The sequence below is a fragment of the Mesocricetus auratus genome, unplaced genomic scaffold, assembly GCF_017639785.1.
Source record: "Mesocricetus auratus isolate SY011 unplaced genomic scaffold, BCM_Maur_2.0 Super-Scaffold_100025, whole genome shotgun sequence".
Classification (NCBI taxonomy): Eukaryota; Metazoa; Chordata; class Mammalia; order Rodentia; family Cricetidae; genus Mesocricetus; species Mesocricetus auratus.
This window is the reverse complement of record NW_024429206.1, coordinates 14731792-14756100: the sequence shown is the minus strand read 5'-3', so window position 1 is coordinate 14756100 and position 24309 is coordinate 14731792. Positions and strand designations below refer to the sequence as shown.

Here is a 24309-nt window from a genome sequence, read left to right as displayed (position 1 = left end):
TAAATATGATCAAAATACTCGTTATTCATTTATGAAATTTTTTTCTTTTTTTCCCTCTATCTCTCTCTTCTTTTTGGTTTTCAAGACAGTGTTTCTCTTTGTAACAGCTCTGGCTTCCTGGAACTCACTTTGTAGATCAGGTTGGCCTCAAACTCAGAGATCTGCCTGCCTGTGCCTTCCAAGTGCTGGGATTAAAGGTGTGAACCACCACTGCTGGTTGAAATTTTAAAGAATTAAAAATATTGCATTAAAAAAAAAGCCTATTTAAAATTAAGTTCAGAATCTAAAGGAAGATCAAAGAACAACCCAGAAAGAACCTGGATCATATTCTTAATATAATAATCATCATAATAAAGCACAGAGGTGAGTTTCCAATCTTTAACACATTTCTATACCTGATTAATGTTCACACTGGTTGTCTTTTCGTTGGCTTGTTCTATGACTTTCAGTACAACTTCAATCATTTCATAGTCATACGGATCCAGCTGTGCGAAAGCAAAAATATGTCAAAACCTGGGAAGACACTGTCACACTCACACACACTTTATTTGGTATTGTTCATCGCACACATAGCAAATATAATAAGTTCAGCACGAACTGAAGCCCAGGCTGCCCTTCACAGCCATTCAGTTCTAAAACTACCCTACTAGGCTAAGCATCCTCATCTGAAATGTCTTGAAATGTAGTTTAAAAAGCTGTACAAGGCAGTACTGTTTCAGTGAAGACAGATGCCTCTAGGGTGCTAAATACACAGAAAGAATAAACATATGGTCAAATTTTCAGTTTTGTTAGGATTTGGAATTGAAGTTCCATTTGTTCTACTTATGATGGAAATTAGAATAGGAAGAAGACTACATCAGAAATGACTTAACTACAACGTGTCTGAGGCTCTTGAGGGACTCTTAGCCTTAACCATCTTCCTAACACAAGAATTAACTGGATGGTATCTGTACAGGCTTACAAAAAGAAATTTCTCTCTGCTCCTCCTTTCTGCCCACACAGCATTTTCTATGTTTTAAATGCCAACTAAAATATATAATTATCAAAGTGGGAAGAAGATTCATCATACCTAGGAGCAAGTCTATAATTTCTGGCTGACTTACAGGCAAAATATAAAACTGAAATTCATCTTACAGTCTGATAACCTCATTTCTTCTGCTACTTCCCTTCCAACCCCCAATTTGCAGAAAAGTTCATTTAAAAAAAAGCACAATAGGAAAATACATATTCATTCAATGCAACTATTTATAATACTGAAATGTATGATTTAAACTTCTATTCATGAAAGGCTTGTCAAATGCAGAGTATCCCCCAAGCAGTGGGGTATTAGACAGGACAGGCAATGGACCAGATACTTACTGTGGATGGCACTACACTAAGCTGTTAAAATTTATCCCATTCTAGAGGGTAGTACACACAGAGAAATTTCCCTTTGAAATTTATGCTTTCTTTTTCATTTGATTCTTTGACAAAGGATGTCTGCTATTTAAAAAATCTGAGTGGAGTCAGGCATTGCTGGCACACACCTTTAATCCCAGCACTTCGGAGGCAGAGGCAGGTGGATCTCTGTGAGTTCAAGGCCAGCATGGTCTACAGAATTCCAGGACAGCCAGGGCTATACAGACAAATCCTATCTCAGGGGGAAAAAAAAAATCTAAGTAGAGCTGTCAAGCCTGACAACTTGAATTCAACCTCTGGGTCCCGCATGGTAGAAATAGAGGCCTGTGTAAGCTGTCCTCTGACCTCCTCACACATGATGAGCATGCCCCCACAATAGATGCAACATAAATAAATGTAAGATGAAAACAAACAAAACCAAGAAACCAAGCATGGTGGCACACACCTGTCATTCCAGCAACTGGGAAATAGAGGAAGGAGTTCAAAGTCACCCTTGACTACACAGCAAATTCCAGAACAGCTTGGACTACTTGAGACCATCTCAAAAAGCCATGTATTGAGGGAAAACAAACTCTGGTGGAAAATGCTGCTTTATTTTGAGGGGAGAAAAGACAGGAGGGAATGCTGTGTTGATAGACTGCTGTGTGAAAATAAAGAACTTAATGCTAGAGGGATGGCTCGGTGGTTAGAAGCCACTTCGTGCTCTTCCAGAGGATCCAAGGTTTCCCAGCACCCTTGCCAGGCAGGTAGTAACTCCAGTTTCTGGTAAACCTATGGCTTTGGGGGCATCAGTAACATGTGTCCCCCTCACCCGCACAGACAGTCAGACAGCCATGTACACACAGAATTTAGCAGGGTGTGGTGGCACACACCTATAATCCCAGCATTTGAGAGGTAGACCAGGAAGACTCAGGAATTTAAGATCATCCTTAGTTATAGATTCAGCTTGAGTCTAGCCTGGGCTATATGGGATCCTATCTTAAAACAAAACAAAACCGAAAACTTCAGGACTTAATAAATCCAGTTGTTAGTATATGTAGCTAATTAATTAAGGATGAGGAGATTGGTGACCAGAGGCATCCACTTCCTCATCACCTACCTTATAAAGGATCCCAGTAAGACTGACCACCAAATCCTTTGTGCTCGCCAGTAAAGGGACCATCTCAGTGGCTTTGGCCAGGAGTCTGGAATGCTGCTGCTTGGTGGGCTCCAGGCTGGCATCTCCCTGGCTCTGGCTGTTGGTGTTGTGGAGCAGGGTTTCGATGAACAGCTGCAGAGCTGCGTCAGAGTCCAGCTGAAAGGTGCTGAAAGGAGCGGGCAGTGAGAGGCTGGCTGATCGCCAAGGTGTGCAAGGGCTCTGACAGAAAAACTCAGTGCATGCTCCAATCACTCAAGCCTTTTAACCTTGCTCTTGTCTAGCCTCATAATCAGAAAGTATGCATCATCAAAGCTAATACTGCCCTTCCTTTTTTTAAGGGGTCTGATAAGCAGCTGGGGCTAGACTCAAACTTGAGGTAATCCTCCTGCCTCAGACAATAGTGGGGCCTATACCACAATGTCTGGTTTAATTATTGTCTTCAAACCAGACAGTCTAGCTGGGCCAGGTAGAACATGTTGTTAATGCCAGCCTCTGGGAGGTAGCCAACAGGATCAAGAGTTCAAGGTCATCCTCAGCCACATAGACTACATGAGACCCTATTTCCCACAAAAATAAGTTGTATAATTTAAGGGGAAAAAAAGGTCTTATTCAGTATAGACAAAGTAACAACTGAAACACCTCCTTAGGCCCTTAGAATGAGACAGTGAGCCTTTTGTCTGCTGTGCATGGTAGCTGAGATATGAAGCAATGCTTTAACAACCATCACAGTCAAGTCCCCTGGTATTCTAAAAGCCATCTAGCTGGGCATGGTGCTGCGGTGGTTCACATCTGTAATCCCTGTGTTTAAGTAGCTGAAACAACAGGATCACAAGCTGCTGGCCAGCTTGAGTGACATAAGGAGTTGTAAGTTAGCCTGGACCACCACAACAAAAACCAAATGAAAAACTTTAAAAGCCATCTGAGTTAGTTCACATGGATTGCCTCAGGCAAAGTGTCACCACTAACACAAATGACCAAGGCCTCTGCTGAATGACTGAAACAAACAATATTGCCATGGCTACTTAAACTGCAGGAAGGGAGCAGTTACATAAAGCAGCACTCAGAAGTCCACTGGGGTTCAACTTTGTAAAGAATGGCAGATGCACCCCACTAGTGTTTGAAGTTCTCAAAACCGAAGACTGGAACAGTTTCATTTCCATGTTCAGTTGAGTCAGTGCTACTTAGAGCTCTGGGCAGCTCCTAGTCCTTGACTGCAGCCTCAGTATGGAGAGAGCCAGGGTCATGACTCTTGCCCCCAGGAGAAGAGGGACCGACTAGATGCTTGGCTGCTGAAAGAGTTCTCCAAGCAGCTGTTGTCAGTAATTTAGGCACTGGGGATTGGGATGCAGTGTAGCCAATGTGCCTGAGGAGATGGATTTGATCCCAAGCACCGAAACAAAAGTAGAGAGACTCAGATCTGAGCTGATATAATAATATGTACCTATGATCCTAGCATGTGGAGATAAAGATGATCAGGAGTTTAAGACCCGTCTCAGCTACATAGCAAATTTGAAGCTATTGTGGGTTACATGAGATCCAAGATCAAAATAAACAACAATAAAAACCTCACAATGCACTTAGAGTGAGTCTTTACTATTTGAGAAACAGTCACTTATCATTTAGCTGACCATGACCATATCACATATTCTCCCCATCCCTCACCTCTCCTTCCCCCTCCTTGTCTCCTCACTTTGTCCAGTGTATCCATGCTGCGTATATGACCTACTTAGCAATGGTTCCCACAGGCAGACCGTAGTACTGTACTTAGAATATCACCCATGCTTTTCTCATCATAGGGGTCATCCACATGGAGCCCTATTAAATACTGAAGATCTCAGGGCTTCTCAGGTCAGACCTGCTGAGTCAAGACTTCCCAGGAAAAAGAACCCAGAAATCTATCTTTTTTTTCCTTATTTTTGATTCTGGATTCCATTATGTAGCTCAGGCTGGTCTTGAACTTGTGATTCTCCTGCCTGAGTGTTGGGACTATAGATAAGTGTGAGACATGACACCAGCTCAGATCAGTGTTTCTGTATTTTTCAGTAACAGGCCAGACAACCAAATCTGGTTTTGTGTCTGCTCAGGCTGACCACAGAAAAAGAAAACAGAGGTCTCTAGGCAGCATGAATACCTCCTTGACTATTGTCTTCTCAGAGTAAGGGTTGCAAGCTGGCCAAGCCAACAGCAAACATGCCATTAACATTTAAAGCTTACCTGCAATATTCCAGAATGAGGCTTGTGTCCATATCTATGTTATTAACAAGAGCTTTAAGGAGGTCTTTCTTGGTAAGAAAACTTTGTCTGAAAGCAGGCTGAAAAGAAATCTAGAAACAAAGAATACAGAATGAAAAAAAATGAAACTACCAAAAAAAAAAAAAAAAACCCTGAACTTCTAAACTGATTCAGTATCAGAAATAGAGCAACATTACAACACTAACACAGCTTTTTACTTTACTATTATTTTTATAAAGAAACATTTTCTACAGCTCCTCCAAATTTTATTCTTAAATTTATTTGTCTATTTATAGCATGTGTGCATGCCTGTGTGTGTGCCTGCTGCAGCTGACCTATGGAGGTCAGAGGATAACTTGTAGGAGTCAGTTCTCTCTTAGAATGCAGGTTCTAGGGGAAAAACTCAGGTCCTAATGCTTGGTGGCAAGCATCTTTTCACAGAGTCATCTGCCTGGCTCTGAATTGTATTTTTATCTGTTCAACCAGAACATTGTGAAACCTGAGGAATCTTTGCCACCATAACCTCTTGCTGCTTCCTCAAGGAAGCCTGGTTGTTAGTGTTGATAGAGCCAGCCCCACCACTGCATAGGAATCAAGTTCCAAAACACATAGCATTTTGGCAATGATCACCTTCCTCATAAGCAGTCTATTTGCAAATAAAAGGTTTTATGTCTCATTCTGTAACCTAACCTGGCCTCAAACTCACCATCTTGCTGCTTCAGCTTCCCAAGTACTGGGATGACAGGTATGTATCACTGCTACTCCTTAATACCATTTTTACCCTAGAAGGAACAGTAGCATGCATTTGTAATCCCCGCTACTCAGGAGGCAGGACAGGAGGATCTGTTTAAACCAAGTCCAAGACTTGAGCAGCATAGCTAAATCCTATCTCCAAAAGGAAATGACAAAAACTAGTAAGTAAACAACAGATGGTATGAGGCTATGGGTTAAGACTCAAAGAGTATAAATGTCAGTTGGTACTAGACAAACATCTATACATGAGAAAGTTAAGCAGGTAAAAAGTGTCAGGCTCCTTCTAACATTATTAAGCAACTGTTGGCTTATATTCTCAGACTAGATAATTCTCAAGACAGACTAAATATCAAAGCACTATGAATACTCACACCAAGTTTACCAAGACGAATACCCCACTGAGCATCAACAATGAGTTCATGGAACCTAAGTCCTGTTTCAATATCCTGATAGAGACTTGCCAGCTGAGAGCCCACCAAAGATAATGCCTAAAAAGTTAAAACAAGATCGAACAGTATTAGTTCAAATACATTTTATATGAAAGTCAGAAAGGGGGAGAGGAGAATCAAGGCCAGGTGTAGCAACACTGTGTAATCCCAGCACTGGGGAAGACTGCTGAGAGGTTAAGGGCAGCCTGGGCTGGAGAGTGTCAGGGCAGCCAAACTACACACAAGAACCTGTTTGAGAACAGAAAACTCATAAACTTGGGCTGAGGACATGGCCTAGGGCTAAAGCATAGCCCAGCATGTATGAAGCCCTGGGTACCATCCTGACTTCCCATACTGTCTAAACCCTATAAATCTTTTTGTGATAAGAGTATAGACTGCTACATAATGGTTTGTATGGTCACTACTTCTTTTTTAAAGATTCATTTTATTGATTTAAAAGATTTTTATTGCTTTAAATTACATGTCTCTCTGTATGTACAAGAGCGCCTGTGTACAGGTGCTCAAGGATGCCACAGGCATCAGATTCCCCTGGAGATGGAGTTACAGGGCTTTGTGAGTTGTTCAGTGTGGGTACTGGGAACCAAATCCCAGTCCTCTGCAAGAGTAGTATGTGCTCTTGCCCCTTGAGCCATCTCTCCAGTCTCTGTTTTGATTTATATGTGTATATGTCCATGTGAGTGTACGCCACATGTATGTAGGTGTCTGTAGAGGCCAGAAGGTGTCAAATCTCCTGGAGCTGGAGTCAAGGCAGCCATGAGCTGCCTGGCACTGGTGTTGGGAACTGAACTTGGGTCCTCTGCAAAGGCAGCTCTTAACTGATGAGTCCTCTCTCCAGCAACTCCCCCACATACCATACATAGAAGTTTTTTTGAGACAGGGTCTCAGGTAGTCCAAAGTAGCCTCAAGTTTGCTATGTATGTAAGGATCCTCTTATCTCTACCTTTCAAGTGGGGCGATTACAGATATGCAATCACACTTTGTTATGCAATGCATAACATTACATAATGTTATTCAAACTCAAGCCTTCTGCATGCTAGGCCAGCACTCTGCTGATATTTTGTTTATGATCTAATAAAGCTTGCCTGAAGATCACAGAGCAAAACTAGCCACATTTTGCCTGCATATATGTCTGTGCCACGTACATGCTGTGCCCAAGGGGCTTATACAACCTGAGACTGAAGTTACAGACAGCTGTGAGCTGCCACGAGGCTGCTGGGAAAATAGTATCCAGGTACACTGGAAGAGCAGCCAGTACTCTGAACTGCTCAGCCGTCTCTCCAATTCCTTTTTTTTCCCCAGCTCTGCATGTCTCTGTTTTCCAAGAGTACTGAAATCAAAGGTGTGTACCACCATGCACAGGTTTAAATATTTTCTTTTGTTTTTTGAGACCGGATTTCTCTGTGTAGTCTCTGCTTTCCTGGAACTTGCTCTGTAGACCAGGCTGGTCTCTAACTTAGAAATCCAATAATCACCACACCTAGCTATAGCTATTTTTTGTTGTTTGTTTTTTAGTTTTTTAAGAAATAAGAGTTATTGGCCAGGCACTGGTGGTGTACACCTTTAATCCCAGCACTCAGGAGGCAGAGGCAGGCGGATCTCTGTAGTTCGAAGCCAGCCTGGTCTACAGAGCAAGTTCCAGGACAGCCTCCAAAACAATATAGAGAAACCCTGTCTCAGAAAAAAAAAAAAAAAGAAAGAAAGAAAGAAGAGTTATTGACAGGCAGTGGTGGTGCATTCCTTTAATCCCAGCACTCAGGGGATGAAAAGGAAGTCTATCTCTAACGTTCAAGGCCAGCCTGGTCTACAAATCAAGGTCCAGGACAGCCAGAGATACACAGAGAAACCCTGTCTCAGAAAAAAAAAAATAATAATAAAGGAGAAAGTAAGGAAGAGAGGGAGGGAGAGAGAGGGAGGAAGGAGGGAGGCAAGCAGGCAGGATCACTGTCTTAATTCTTTAAGCAATGCTTATCACCAGTGTGTCACCAGGCAAGCACAAGTGGGTAGAGACCATATGAGACAGATCACTACACAGTTGAGACTTGCTAGCAAAGTCCTTCACTTTGTCCCCCAAACCTTTTAACATGTCAACAGGAGCAGGCTTCTATGCTCAAGGCATACCAGAATTTTGTTGTAATTCTGCCACGCTTTATCTATGAGCTTCCAGAGGTTTTCAAACACATCCTTTTGAGGTAAGAGAGTGCAGTAAGCCAAGGCCAAGTCCAGATCCACCAGGCGACAGTTAAACACCTATGGGGAGAAAGCATCATGAGCAAAGACTCCATGAGCAAAGCAGCAGAAAGACCTTCAGTTCACTTCCCCAGCTGAGGTTTAAGCCCTCCAGGAAGAGCAAGCCTTTCAGGAAGTAATTTAGAGAAACAGCTCTAAGAGGTTTGCTTGGGGCACCTTTGCCAGGACTGGAAATGGAAGGAAAGGAGTCTCAGTGAGCTCTGCAGGCACAGACACCTTCCTTCTCCCTACAGCTGACTTCAGTCTCTGAAACCTCCCACCAAACCTCCTTTGCCTCTTTAGTACTGACCCCACATTTTAGTAAGCCAAGAAATCAGAAGGAACCAGAAGAGATCTACCACATCTTCCCATCAGCCAATCCACTCCACCTTCTGGATCTGAACCCAAATGCAGCTGTGAGCTCTGCAACAGAGCCATGTAGTCACTGGCAGACTGCATGTACAACAGTGGTGCCATAAGGCCAAGATGCCATTTTAGTTCTTGTCGGTATACTCCATGAGTCTGCACTGTTTCACCTACACACATCAGTCAACACTACCAACCGAATAGAATGTCCCTAGCTTTTACATGTCAGTGGACCCCATCTCCAGCCCCCTCATCTATATAAGGGCATGCTCTTGCCAGAGTCCTCTAACTTACAACTGTTACTCTCTTTCCTCTGGTGACTCAATATTCTCTCTTCTATTTAACAACAAAACAAAATAAACACCAGGCTCTGGAGAACGCTAAAGAGAAAGATGCAGTGCTCCTTAAAGTGTAGGCTCCCAGATTAAAGCTGGCTAAAAGATGATTAGCTAAAAGCAACACCAGGACATAGCGATTTAAAAAAAAATTATTATGATTTTCTGTATAGATGTTTTGTCTGTATGAATGCATGTGCACCATATGTGTGCATCACTTGCAGAAGCCAGAAGAGGGCATTGCATTCACAGGTTACAGACCCTTGTGAACTGCCATCTAGGTCTTCAGATTCAAACCCTGGACGTCTCTGCCCTAAACTACTGAGCCATCTCTGCAGCCACAAGACTTGGACCTTTTAAAAAAATGTCAACATAGTAAACATTTCAGCCTTGCAGGCATACTTCTGCAGCAACAACTTACTGTGTCTCTAGTGTCAGGAAAGCAGCCTCAGCAGGCACAGATAACGCACAAGGAGCATGGCCATGTTCTAGGAAAACTTTATAAAAGCTAACAGCTGCTAGTTTACAGGCTCATTAAGTATATGAATTGATCTAGATCTTGTACCAATATACACAGTTGACAAAAGAGATGAAATTAAATTAGAATGTGGGCATTAAATTAATACAAGTCTTTATATCACTGTTATATTTAGTGATGGAGAAACCTGCACTGCCACTAAACAAGAGAACATCTTTACCCAAAGGAAACAAACATCGGATACTTTTTTTTTTTTTTTGGTTTTACGAGACAGGGTTTCTCTGTATTATTTTGGAGGCTGTCGGTCCAACCTAGCCTCGAACTCACAGAGATCCACCTGCCTCTGCCTCCTGAGTGCTGGGATTAAAGGCGTGCGCCACCACTGCCCGGCTCAAACATCGGATACTTAAGGCTAAAGAACCTTATATGCTGGGCATGGTGGCTCACACCTTTAGTCCTGAGACAGAGGCAGGAGGATCTCTGTAAGTTCGAGGCCAGCCTGTTCTACAAATCTACACAGAGAAATCCTGTCTCGAGGAAAAACAAACAACAACAACAACAACAAAAACTATAAGTAATGATTATTATTATCCTTTAGTCATTAAAAATTTTAAAATAACAAAATCAAGAAGAAATGGACAGGAATCATTACACTTTCATCCATGTTCGATAAAATATCATTAACATAAACCACAAAGTAACACAGCAACAATGTTTGCAGGTCACACTGGCTCTTGAAGTTTCTGAATAGTAGAACGCTATCAAATGATTCATGACTCGATCAAAACAAACAAGCCAACCACAAATACTCACTTTATGCAGGAGTGTTGTGGCATTTCCTCTGATAAACATGATGGACTTTTCTTTCAATTCTATAACGATTTGCTTTGAGTTCGCCAATGTGGTCTCCCCAAGTAACTTTCAGAAAAGAACAGAAGAATCGTTAGATGAACCATTCTGAAAATTGCACTCAGGAGACAGAGGCAGGTAGATCTCTGTGAGTTCAAGGCCAGCCTGGGTTGCAAGACACTCTGTGAAGAAAAGTCATCAAACAATAACAGCAATAAATGCCTACAAAAAAAAAAAAAAAAAAACTAAAACCCCCAGTAGATAAATGCCCAGTTCTGAATTTCTTCATTTGCAAAGTGGAGACTCTCAGGGCTATTAATAAAAATATGTGCAAATGTACTAGAATTTTAGTAGATGCTCAACAAACAGATTTTGCATTTAACAGTCATCAATGTCTTTGCTATGGGGCCAACAGAAGATTGGCTCCCCAGAGCTTTTCACTCTCTAATTACCCAAAAATCACATCATTTATTATGAAAGTCATACCTTTTCACTCAAACTGGCACTCATGATGTTTGACATAGAGTGTTGGAGGCAGGCACCAAAGGAACAGATCACAAACCTTAGGGCCAGCTCCCACTGACTAGATTCTTGAAGGTTCCAGAGCAGAGTAGAGATGGAATGTACAATAGGGAGAATAAGGCTGTCTCCTGCAATGTGAGAAGAGATTTTTTTTCAATACTTGTCTTTTTTTAAGAATAAAAAACTCATACAAATATTTACTTATTTATTTAATGTGTATGTGTGTGTGCACTATGGGTGTGCAGAAGCCTTTGGGGGTCAGAAGAGGGTGTCAGCGGGAGTAGAGAGCCATCACTGTTGTGGGAAATTACTCTCAGGAATGGCCTGTTTCCTCAAAGAGTTGACAGCCATAGAATTCACTCCCAAAGTCTTGTGAAAGAGTTAACACATGAGTGTTTTGTTGTTGTTGTTGTTTGTTTGTTTGTTTGTTTTGGTTTTTCGAGACAGGGTTTCTCTGTATTGTTTTGGAGGCTGTCCTGGAACTCGCTCTGTAGACCAGGCTGGTCTCGAACTCACAGAGATCCACCTGCCTCTGCCTCCTGAGTGCTGAGATTAAAGGCGTGCGCCACCAACACCCGGCTATACATGAGTGTTAATAAGAGTTAACACTTAAATCAGAAAATAACTAAATCAGGTTGGTTATAAAATCTGGATTTTTTTTTAAAGTTTAGATGCTTAAATTATTGGCAGGTAAAGACATTTTCTCAATACAGAAAACTGAAATTTATGAATAGTCATTAAAGTTAATACAATTAGGCAAATCACACGATTGTCTGACTTCTGAAAACGTAAGAGTGAAATTATTAAACAATTACATCGTCAAGGATGTTATGACAAATTTATATTCAAAATTTCAGTATATATGAATTCAAGCTTTAAATTATCTTGGCATTTGTGTATTTGTAAAATTATAACATAATATTATACATTTCTAATTGTAAATACCTTTGCCAGTCGAACAGTATGGCAAACTTATGGAATCCAAAGGATATCTTTTGCTTTCTAGAAAAGAGAAAAAAGAAATGAACTAAGACTAAATAACATAACTCTTTTTTTAATAACATAACTCTTACAAAGCACCAGACTCAGCTATCATTGAAATTGTATTATCAAACAATGCTGCAAAGCAGCAATTGCTTTAAGAAGCAAAATTAATTACACAACTCAAAGCAGAGGATGGTGACACATGCCTGAAATCCCAGCACTCAGGTAGCAGGAAGGCTGCAAGTCTGAGGCAAGCCTGGACTACGTAGTGATGTTCTTTCTCAAAACAAATCCAAAAAATAAACGCAACCAACCAAATTAACAAGAAGTCTTAAACTGCACATCCAGATGCCCAGATAAGTGTATAATCTAATAAGTAACTCAACTGACTATGGCAGCACCATGATCAAGAACCAGAACTTTATACTCAGAAGCCCCTCATTCCCTCTACAGTCATGACTCAGGCTGGTGGTTTGAATGAGCAATGTCCCCCAGACTTGGGTATGTGAAAACGCGGTCCTCCATCGATGGTGCTGTTTGGGGAGGTTGAGCAGGTACAGCCTTGCTGGAGGAAGTCAGCCACTGTAGGGGGCTGTCAATGTCTAAAGCTTAGCACCATTTCAGGGTTGCTCTCTGTGCTTCCTGGTTGCTGTTGAAGATGTGAGCTCTTCGCTCCCTTTTTTTGCTGCCCTGGCTGCCACTTGCTGCTATGCTTGACTCCTTACTCTCTCTAACCATAAGCCAAAATAAACTCCTTCTTTCTTAAGCTGCTTTTGGTCATGGTGTTTTATCATAGCAACAAAAGAGTGGCTTAACTACCATCTCTAAGGCTAACCACTACCCTGACTTCAAATACCATAGCTTAGTGTGAACCCATTGTTTTCCTTGCATAAACGAAATCATATGCAACATGTGTTCCATTGTGCTTGGATCCTTAAGCATATAAATTTATCTTATTGAATGTAGTTCTGGTTCCAAGCATCTATAGCTCCAGTGTTCATAAAGCAAAAACATACAGAAAATAATGACACAAGTGATTTTACCTGCAAGAGGCACCACTGAAGAAATCAACTCATAGATGACTGGCAGCACTACTTGTGACTCAAGAACAATCCCATCCTCACTGAAGAAGTCACTGTAGGACCACTCTTCATATGGATCCTTATGAGTTCCAAAAGCAGCCTAAACAGCAAACCACACAGAAAAGACAGCAGTACATACGCTGCAACACATACCACCTTCACCAAGCCAAATGAGGGAGTGAGGTATAACAGCCCAACAGCCTTAAAAACAAAACAAACAAACAAACAAACAAACAAAAAAAGCAACATTTTTTTTTTTAGCCTTTATACATAGGTCTCTATGTGTGCATATAGAAGCCAGAGTGTTAGAACCTGGAGCTGGAGTTACAGATAGCTGTGAGCTGCCTGATATGGGTGCTTGGAACTGAAAGAAAGAGAGAAGTATGTGGGTTATATGTAAATGGCACACAGCTTTGGATAAGGGATTTTAGCATCCACAGATCCTGGTGCTCTGAGGAGAACGATGGCCCTGGAACCAATTTCTTTTGTGTATACTGAGGGAAAGTTACATTCTAGTATTTTTTTCTAGTTGGCAACTTGTAAAATATCACTACAAATAAACTCTTAAGAGAAGGTCAGTACCCAGAGAGTCCTTGGTTAAAGTGCTATATTTCAAAAAACAGTTCAAATCGAAATGAACAACTGTGCCCGGGAAAGAGAATTGGATCTATGGCTTTTTAAAGCACAGGTTTCTAGAGGAGAACCAAAACAAAAAAAACAAAAAACAAAAACAAAAGAGTAAGCAGTAAATCGGCATTTGTGTGAGCCGTGCAGGTGATGTGGAGGGCCACATGCCGGGCAGCAGCAGTCTGTTTACGGAAGTAAAGCTCAGAGGTGACTTACTTTCATCAGAATCCCACAGTCATCCATATGGCATTGTCTGGAAAGCTCCACAGCAGTTAAAGTGTATTTACTTAGTTCTAAAGCATCCAGCAAAATGTCTGAAAGAAAGTGCACAGGATCACCAAACTCCTATATTATTCTTTTAGAATAATGAAAACAACCTTATTCTAATGACCACTTAAAATTCCCAGGAAAGCTGAAGGATGTAAATATAGTTCTTGACTATGCTTAAGCTTGCCTGAAGAGATCAATGTGGGAAGGTCAGAAACGCCATGACCAAACAAAAGTAAATGTCATCAATAGTGAGAAATGACACTGTTAATGGGTTCTGGAATTTACTGACTGATTGGCTGACTAATTGGCAAGTAGCCCAGGTTAGCCTTGGGCTGATGATCCTCCTGTCTCTCAGTCACCTAACTCAGCACTAAAGTGGGTTGCTAATGTTTTAAAACTATAGTATCCTGCTGGGCGTTGGTGGTGCACGCCTTTAATCCCAGCACTCGGGAGGCAGAGGCAGGCGATCTCTGAGTTCAAGGCCAGCCTGGTCTACAAAGCGAGTTCCAGGACAGTCTCCAAAACAATACAGAGAAACCCTGTCTCGAAAAACCAAAAAAAAAAAACTATAGTATCCTAGTGTAAGAAGAAGCTGTCCCTTGTGTGGTTTCCAGAATGCAGTTATCACAGACAGCGTGTGGAAGATTATGAAGATTTATACATCTTGTCACCTGGACTGCAGATGGTGGCAGCTTGGCATGCGAGATCATGTATCTCAGAAGGAAGATTCAGTCCTACTGGTGCAGTCATTGGGACGTCATTAGCCAACATATGACAAAGCTTCTGACAAACCAGAAACACCAACCTCCCTGTGTCAGCATTGCAGTAATAGTTAAGCAAGTGTCTGCAGAGGAAAGAATTGTGGGGTTAAGATTCAGATCAAAAGCACATCCATCGCCGGGCATTAGTGGCGCACACCTTTAATCCCAGAACTCAGGAGGTAGAGACAGGCGGATCACTGTGAGTTCGAGACCAGCCTGGTCTAACGAGTGAGTTCCAGGACAGGCTCCAAAACAATACAGAGAAAACCTGTCTCGAAAAAAAGCACATCCATTCATCCTGCTTGCATTTGTATCTAACCACTAATTAACCACTAACAGCAACACAAAGGAAGTCTTTAAAGCTTCTTATGGGGGCTGAGAGATGGCTCAGCTGTTAAGAGCACTTGCTCTTGCAGAGGATCCAGGTTCCATTCCCAGCACCCTCTTAGTGGCTCACAATCATCTATAACTCCAATGCCAGGCCATCTGACACAGTCTCCTAACCTCTAAGGGCACTAAATATGCAATATGGAGCACATACATGCAAGCAGGCCAAAACGTTCATACTCATAAAATCATAACAACAACAAAAATTTTTTCATTGTACTAAGTATGATCCATTTTCAAAGTACTTTGGTTATGCTTGAGGATCAAGGCACAGGAGTCAACATTCAACAGTCATGTGACCAACTGAACAGGGTCTATTTTCCTTCCACTATTTTTAGATAAAGAGGCCCTAAAACAGGCTCTCAGGAAACCCAGAATCACTTTTGTAAAAATGAAAGTGGCCCTGGCCCTACGCCTATCACTGACAGAATGGACAGTGCAAATGTCATTTCTGACAAGCTGTGCAAGGCGGGGTCCCAGTGTCACCTGCATTTGCTCAGTGCTGCTCCCACCTTCCCGTGCTTTAAGGCTCTTAAGGCCAACTCTGCCTCCAGCTCTTGTGCGGACACCTGCAGGGCCAGGGCCTGTCTGTGCAGCTTTGACTCCATGCTCAGGCCTGTCCCCCTGGCCAGGGTGGGCCCTGCGGGTCCCCTGAGTTTGTGCTCAGCCTGTGCATCTTCATGTGCCTTAATACACTGTTCTCGAAGACTGGCTACCAGGGTGCTGTTGCTGTAATCTTCAAACGGAAGGAAGACCTCAAAGTTCTCCTGCAGCAAAATGAGACGAAGCCCCAAGTTTACTCAGGGTTACAAATCAGCATTGAGCTTTACCTCCTTGAGAAATTACTCACTTATAAATTAGGAATTTCAATTTTTATGGCTCAAAAGTAATAAAATACCAACACTAAAAGTTTGGAAAAGAAGAAAACATAATTATGGAGAAGGGCATCTCAATTTTAGCACTCTTGACATTTAGGTCCAGGTAATTTTGTGCTGTGGGGAGCCTTGCAAAAGAGGAGGGTTAACCATTAGTTTGAGGTAATTCTACTCTGCAAAAGTAATTAATGCCACTGAAATGAAGGCAGAAAAATAGAACACATCATTTTGTTATATTATTTTACTATAATTTTAAGAAACTAGGAATATAATATACCAAAACTTATCAATTTATACTGTGCAATACAAGAATTACATCTCAATACAGTTGCTGAGAAGGAACCAGTGTGTCACACTCTGAAGCTGAGCAAACTAAGGTCAGCTGCACTGACTGGGTGGGTGTGTAGTATCTTTACCTGTAAACTAGCAACCACTTTAAATCGCTTCAAGAACTCTTCAGATTCATCCTTCTTCTGCAGGTTGCCTGTAACTGCATTTTTAAAAGTTACAGCAGATGTACAAATCCCATATACTATAATTTGAATTCCCCCAGAATGACACAATGACAGGAGGTAGGATCTCTGGCAGGAGGCAGGACCGCAAAGTCATCATGAATGGGTTCATCTAGTCACGGATCAATAGGTTATTTCAAGAGTGCTGATGGCTCTAGCCTGGTCTTTCTGAATGCATGACGCCTCACGTGAGAACACAGCAAGGCCCCTGGCAGACCCAGAGCAAAGGATGGCACCATGCCCTTGAACTTCTCAGTCTCCAGAGCTATGAGCAAAATAAACCACTGTTCTTTAAGTTACCCAATAAGACAATAACATACCATATTATCAGAATTTTTTAAAAGTTAACATATTAATTACCCTTTGTTTTCTTCTAAGTCTTCCGTGTTGCTTTTCAGTTGCTAATGTAACAATTTTTAAATTTTTACTTATAGTTTACATGTGTGTGTGCACATATGTGCACATGTGTGCACAAGTACACACATGCCCTAGCATGCATATTGAGGTCAGAGGACAACTCTGTGGATTAGGCTCTCTCCTTGCACATTGACGTAGGTTCCAGGGATTGAACTCAGGTTGGCAGGTTTGCCTGTCAAGTGACTTTACCTGATGAGCCATCGCACTGCTCCTGACATGACATAATTGAAGTGCAAAAAAAGAGATGAAACTTGAAAAAAAGAAACTTCTTTCTGGAGGCAGCAAAGGGAAGTTTAAGGGTTATAATACAATTAACTGATAGGGGCTGCAAAGAAGAATCGGTAGTTAACAGGATGCCCTGCTCTTTCAGAAGACCAGAGTTCAGTTCCCAGCCCACACATCAGGTAACTCCAACTCCAGGGGTCCAGCTTCCCTGGCCTGTATGGACACATGCACATACACACACAGCAGACACATATACACATAATTAAAAATAATAGAATAAAAAGAATGGCAATTCTTCTGAAACAAATTATGCCCTGCCCCCAAGAAAGTTACCTTCTCAACTGTTTTATATATATATATTTTTTGGTTTTTCAAGACCAATGCCCAGTTTTTCTCAACTTTTTTAAATCCAAGTTTAAATAGGTTTTCTTCCTTTATTACCAACAGATACATCAGGTATCTGGTTCAACAATGAACAGCTTACTGGAACATTTAAACAGAAAGTAAATCAACTTTACATGCTGTGGTCTAATATGACTAAAAAAAGGTTAGACTTTTCCTAATGGGTAAAATTAGACAATCAGAGCCTTGTCAAGCTTTGTGACAAAAACCAAGTTGAGGAACAGAGGCTAGAGAAACTACCTTTCTGGATATCACACAGGATTTTGAGAATATCCACTGATGTCTTCGCCACAGACATTCTCCAGGCCTTGTCCTAAAATAGGCAAAGTGAAATCTACATCTTTACTGATCACCTCAGCTGAACACAGACAAAAACACATATAAGAACAATGGAATCAACAGGTGGTGGTGGTGCATGCCTTTAATCCTAGCACTTGGGAGGCAGAAACAGGCAGATCACTGTGAGTTCAAGGCCATCCTGATCTACAGAGCAAGTTCCAGGACAGCTAGGCTGTTATACAGAAAAACCCTATCTGGAAATACACACACACACACACACACACACACACACACACACACGAATATAAAGGAAACAAAAAAACAATGAAGGAATCAGAAAAATAATAAAAGAAGCGATTGAAGGTTATGTGTAGCTGCAAGGGGCTATGAGCATCACAGGGAGACTCACTGATATGAACTTTAGAAATACCAGGAAAGTGTGCTAACCTATATCCTTTCGACTACACTACTTGACAGACCTTTCTTTTTCTTTCGGAGTCACACTAAGCTTTACAAACTTTCTCAGGAAAAACACTTAAGAGAACAGAGTGGAAGGCTAATAAATAACTTAGGCAATTTAAGTGGAGTAAATAATTAGCTTTTAGCCATTGTTTTAGAAGATCCAACAACAGAGAGAAGGAAAAAAGGGCATGATGGAGGTGGAGTGTGATTCAGAGGCAGAGGACAGTGGAGACACTGCATTCCATCACCAGCACAAACTCACAGCACCAGTGGTACTACCAAAACAAATCTGAGTTGAGGCTCTGCTGCTTTCTAATAAGCCAGAAAGTCATTTAGAAGCTCATTTTCTGCACTTAATCTACAATAAGACCTACATCCCAACTTGATGTGAAAAAGGAGTAGACAATTTATTTAAAGCTAGGAGGCATTTCTTAAGACTTAAAAATTAAACTATTTGGGCTGGAGAGATAGCTCAGAGGTTAAGAGCACTGGCTGGTCTTCCAGAGGTCCTGAGTTCAATTCCCAGCAACTACAAGGTGACCCACAACCATTTGTAATGAGATCTGGTGCCCTCTTCTGGCCTGCAGGCATACTTGCAAGCAGAACACTACACCACATAAACAAATAAATAAATTTTTGAGAAAACCCAACTATTTTGGTAAAAAAAATTTTTTGTTGGGAGTGGAAGCAGGGACAGGCTATTATGTAGCCCAGGCTGGTTTGGAACTCACTTCGTGGATCAGCAGGTTGGTAGCCTCTACCTGGCTGGCATTGGAATCATATGCTATACACCCTGTGATACTCTTACCTCTAAAGGAGTGACTGGCTCTACTGAGGGCACGTTCAGCTGAGGGCACTGATTTCCTTTGAAACAAGGACTTGAAAGGGAGCTAGGCTGGCATGGAATTCAAGGTCCTTCCCTCCCTCCCTGACCGTGTTTGCTGAGTTCTAGGTATACACCAACACCACATCTCAGTTAATGACATCCTACCTCTTCAGAACCATCTGGCTCTTCTTGCAATGCCAATCGAGCCCAAATGATGACTCTTTCTGCAGTTTTCTCAGCTTCAACCGGAGGCAGAGACCTCAGTAGCAGGAGACAGTCATCCCCCTGTGAATGGTATTAGAAGGAAAAATAATAGCCAGGCGATGGTGGCACATGCCTTTAATCCCAGCACTTTGGAGGCAGAGGCAGGTAGATCTCTGTGAATTCAAGACCAGGCTGGTCTACAAGAGCTAGTTCCAGGACAGCCTTTAAAGCCACAGAGAAAACATGTCTTGGGAGGTGGGGAGATCTGAGGGCTGGAGCTGGGCAGTGGTGGTGCACACCCTTAATCCCAACACTCGGAGGCACAGTAGGGGGATCTCTGAGTTCAAGACCAGTCATGTCTACAAAGAGAATGCCAGGACAGGCTCCAAAGCTACACAGAAAAACCTGTCTGGAACACGCACCCCCCCAAAAAAAATCAGTGGAAAAACCCCACAAAACAGACACACCTTATTTTAGAATCTAAGATTCCTATGCTATGTGTAATACCTAAGTCTGAGCTGTACTAGAGTGTAAAAGCCCATTATCTACTAAAGAATACTTTTTTTTTAAAGTAGTTATTTTAATATGCTATGTTTTCATGTTGACACAGTTTACTTTGTTTTGTGAAAGTAGTTTGGACAATTTGATTTCTGTAGACATTTAGTCAACAAAGCAGCCCCATGACAATCTAAAACTTCCACACCTGTTCTCTGTCAATCAGATCAATAATTCTTAGACTGTAGATTTCATCATCAGACAGCCTGTACCCTTGAGCCACCTTCAGAGCATCTTCTAAAGAAGACGGGATATCTTGCTTGAGAATATATCGGACCACCCTCTGAAAGAGACAACATGTATTTCTTAACATGAAGACTTACAGAAACCAGAAATCATTTGCTTATGAAGGCAAAATGCCTGAAATATTTTTAAAATGCAGCAAAACAACCAAACTGCACCTAAGATAACACATGGTCTATGGAGCCAGTGAGTAAAGGTGCTCACTTCATAAACCCTACGTGGTACAAGGAGAGAAGCAACGCCTGAGTTTTCCTTCTACTTTCATATGACTGTCGTGGCACATGTGTGACCCATTCCCACATAATAAATCTAGCCCTCTTAACTGTATGAATATGAAAATCTTCAGCCAATTTCCTATTCTGCTCTAGAATTACCAGAAACAAGAGGAACCAAATCCAACCAGCACTTACCATTATTTCCTTGTTCAAGAGATTCACCTCTCTGATTCCGTAGCCTCGTAAAAGTTTCTTCATCTCCATTAGTTTGTAACTTTCCTGCAATAACTTGACCCTGAACAAAATGTACTGATATTAACATGACTATGTGAAACAGCCAATGGAAAAACCCAACTGGCTGTCACCCCAAAAGCAGGAAGCTGGTGCAGGGCACAAAAACATCATTTAGTATCCTGCAAACTTACTTGGGGTGGTCCATTTCCAGGTGCTGTTTGACCAGCTGCTCCACAGCTGCACTCCAGGGAACCACTGCCTTGTACATTATCTTCAGCACAGCATCAAAGATGAGCTACAAAGAGACCACACAGGGACAATGACCAGCCTTCAGCCGTACCTCTCATGTAAGTGACTGGCACAGCAAACATCAGGTGAAGGGCAGAGTGAGAGCATTCATCTGCATGCAAAAGCATATATTCTCTCCAATTCTTACATACAAAGGAAAATTTCAGGGGCTGGAGAGATGGCTCAACGGTAAGAGCACTTGCAGCCCCTGCAGAGGACCTGACTTCAGTTTCCAGAACCCAAATCAGGCTACTTACAACCATCTGTTAACTCCAGTTCTAGGAAATCTGACACACTCGTCTGACTTCAATGGACACCATGCGCACACACACAGTGCACAAACATGTATGCAAGCAAAACATTAATATATGAAACATAAAAATAAGCCGGGCATTGGTGGAGCATGCCTTTGATCCCAGTACTCAGGAGGCAGAGGCAGGTGGATCTCTGTGAGTTCGAGACCAGCCTGGTCTACAGAGCGAGTTCCAGGACAGCCTCCAAAACAATACAGAGAAACCCTGTCTCGAAAAACCAAAAAAAAAAAAAAAACCATAAAAAATAAATCTAAAATAAAAGAAGATCAAGAGCACCCTCTGCTATTGAGTGAATTTGAGGCCAGCCTGGGCTACTTGATACCTTATCTTTAATAAAACAAAACTGAGCAGTTCTATTCAGAGAAGTACCTAGGATGTTGTCAGTCAGCAACTGCGGCGTTCTTCCTATATGCTCAGCAGTCTCCATACTTAAAAGTAGTTCCCATAATGTAAACGTAATCTCATTAATTTTTTGAGAATTTCATACATGTTCATACATGTATACAATGTATTTTGGTCATATCCACCCCCATTTACCTCCTCTAACTGCCCCCAGTCTCACACAGATCCTCCTAACTTCATGTCCTCATTCTCTAACCTATAGTCAATCAGGGCTGCCCTTGTATTTTAAATATTTAATTATTTTCCTATTTTTTATTGTTTTCCCAAGACAAGGCTTCATATATGACTTCCCATCCTAAATGCTGGAACTAAGAGCACATGCACCTCTTCCTTTATAATGAGAACTAATAATAGTGGGAAATCACTGTAAAGCCCAGCACCAACAAGTTAAGAGATTTATTTCTGAGTAATTCCAGCTCCCGAACAGAGGAATCCAACTGATCATGTTAATTCTTTTGGTAGTAGAAATGGGTAAATTTTCATTTCATTTTCCATAACCAAAGGAAATAGAATTATGTATGGTTTTTATCTTTTTTTTTTACATTCTACAAAAAGTTTCCCTAATACATGTCATTTTTATGACCAGAAAACAGCTTTAAGAGTTCAAAATGAAACTTGCTACTTCAAACAGGAAAACCCAACAGTCAGTGTTTGCTTACATCTGTGTCTGACAAGCATCTTATCACTGCCATGGCCTTCGCTTCCCACGCTGTGTCAAAGAGTGTCGTTGACTTTGAGCTACATCTCTTTAGTAAATCCTGAGAAGAGAAATAAACATTTTTCAAATATTAGAAGCTCACAGGCTGGATGTGGTGGCACACACCTTCAATGAGACAGACCAAGCTTTGGACTCAAGGTCTGATCCTTAGCGCCTTGTCCTGTCCAAAACCAGTATGCACTGAGCTTCTACTCTAAAACCTCACAGGAATTCCTTGGGAAAAGTCCTACTGTTCTTTTTCTTCTTGAGATGGGACCTCATTATGCTGCCTGGCTGGTTTTGAACTTTTGGCCCTGAGTGACCCTAGCATTTAAGCCAGGAAGCCCTATGACAGTTATAGCAGAATTAGTTTACATTCTTGATCAATTCAAATGTCTCATAGGTGCTAGTGGTAAAGCCGGGCAGTCCTTACAGAGTCAAACATTTAGCATGACGATGTACTGCACAGATTTCAGAATCAAAAAGTGGGACTGACAGCTCAGCAGGTAAAGGTGCTTATGACATGAGTTAGACACCCAGCACCCATGTGGAGGGAGGAGAGAACTAAGTCTCCCAAGTTGTTCTTGACCTTCACACAGGCACCATGTCTGTGAGCACACAGTCACACAATAAGAAATGAATACTTAAAATGTTAAAATATAGGCCAGCCTGCTCTTACAGAGCTAGTTCCAGGACAGCCTCCAAAACAATACAGAGAAACCCTGTCTCCAAAAAAACAAAAAACAAACAAACAAAAAAAAGTTAAAATATTACCTCTATATAAAGCAAAAGAAGTTCTTCCTCTTGCAAATTCTGTTCCCGCATGTAAACTCTCACAAACTTCTCTAAGACAGAGGGGATCAACTCTGGAGCCGAGACCCTGTCAAACATCCGGAACACTATAGTGGTCGCGTTTTCCTGGAGATGAGACAGAGAAGATGGTGTAAATGATGCAGAGTCTGGCCACAACTGGATACCCAAACAAAACAGCACTCCGGGGGCTGGAACTCTACCTTCTCAAACTCAGAGAGGGACAGTTTGCAGTTGTATTTCTTATGCAGGGTGATCAGCTCCTGCAACTTGATTACCAGTTTCTGCAACTGTTGGACTTCATCTGTGTTTTGATAATCTTTCTAAAACAAAAGCATCAACATCGTTATGGACACAAATAAATGTGATAGGGAAACTCTGCCAAACTTATCTCAGTGAAATAAGTACTGGCCACAAGTACACAGAGGAGGAAATCAGAATCTAAAACTTACTTTGGAAAAAGTTTGAAAACTGGCAGGAGGAGAACAATTTTCTCAAGACCTAAATATAAATTCTCTCTCTGTCTCTTAGAGAGGCTCTCATGTAGCCGATGTTGGCCTTGAACCTGATACATAGCCAAGGATATCCTTGAATTTCTAATCCTTCTGCTGCTACTTCCCATACCATGATATGATTATTTCATCATAAAATTTGTATTGACATCATACCCAGGAAATCCAGTGCCAAGAGGATGCAAATCCAAACTTCTCTGTCTTTTCTGCTGTAAAGAACACCTCCGCTAGCTGAAGTCCATTTTCCGGCCAATTTGCCTTTTACAAATATGAAAGACTGTTAAAAATCAAATTTGAAGCTGCTGTGAGGGAACAAATGTCATTTTCATATTTAATATACAAGTATTACCTTATCAGTTAACTCTAGGTTCCTGGATGCTTGTTCCAACCACTTTGCAAGAATGCTCTGAAATAGATACATTTAAAAATGAAATTCTCAATAATCACACACAAAAAAATTTCTATAATCAGTTTTAAGAATTTTTAAAAATTGTATGTGAATGCATGTGTGTGTAAGGGGTGCAGCTGGACATGCAGATGGTTGTCAGGTACAGAATGTGGATGCTGGGAACTAACCCCAGGCCTCCCGAAAGACTAGAATGTGATCTGTACCACTGAGCCATCTCTCCAGGCCTATAGCATCTCTTAGAAGTTATTATTTATCAGTTACACTGCTTGGGCTACACTGAACCCGAGACCTCACACATGCCAGCAAGTTAGTCAGTATTCTACCACCACTATCCTTGCTTTTTTTTTTTTTTTTTTTTTGAGACAAGGCCACGCTTTATAGCCCATGCTGGCCTGGAACTTGCTATGCAGTTGCTATACAGACTGGACTCAAATTCCTAGCAATCCTTCTACCGTAGCCCCTCAAGTGCTGAGATTAGAAATGTGCACTAATTCATTCAGCTATATCACCTTTTTAAAGGGCTTTCTCAGTAATCTAATATGAAGCATTAAATTAAGTCTTAAAGAGTAGA

General features: G+C 41.5%; 1 protein-coding gene across 1 annotated transcript in view; it reads right to left on the bottom strand.

Moving 5' to 3' along the window:
- Positions 1-24309, bottom strand: part of Kntc1 (kinetochore associated 1) — a 75027-nt gene that overhangs the window by 22805 nt on the left and 27913 nt on the right. Inside the window, exons 24-46 of the mRNA XM_040731143.1 lie at positions 23679-23735; positions 23486-23587; positions 23021-23140; positions 22782-22925; positions 21970-22068; positions 20498-20601; positions 20268-20367; positions 19763-19897; positions 19021-19140; positions 17529-17601; positions 16149-16222; positions 15344-15624; positions 14381-14553; positions 13656-13753; positions 12774-12912; positions 11692-11748; positions 10711-10874; positions 10189-10293; positions 8089-8217; positions 5893-6009; positions 4751-4860; positions 2498-2702; positions 396-485 (exon numbers count right to left, since the gene is read on the bottom strand). Of these exons, the coding sequence (XP_040587077.1) occupies positions 396-485; positions 2498-2702; positions 4751-4860; positions 5893-6009; positions 8089-8217; positions 10189-10293; positions 10711-10874; positions 11692-11748; positions 12774-12912; positions 13656-13753; positions 14381-14553; positions 15344-15624; positions 16149-16222; positions 17529-17601; positions 19021-19140; positions 19763-19897; positions 20268-20367; positions 20498-20601; positions 21970-22068; positions 22782-22925; positions 23021-23140; positions 23486-23587; positions 23679-23735 (2796 nt within the window). The remainder of the gene's footprint in view (positions 1-395; positions 486-2497; positions 2703-4750; positions 4861-5892; positions 6010-8088; positions 8218-10188; positions 10294-10710; positions 10875-11691; positions 11749-12773; positions 12913-13655; positions 13754-14380; positions 14554-15343; positions 15625-16148; positions 16223-17528; positions 17602-19020; positions 19141-19762; positions 19898-20267; positions 20368-20497; positions 20602-21969; positions 22069-22781; positions 22926-23020; positions 23141-23485; positions 23588-23678; positions 23736-24309) is intronic.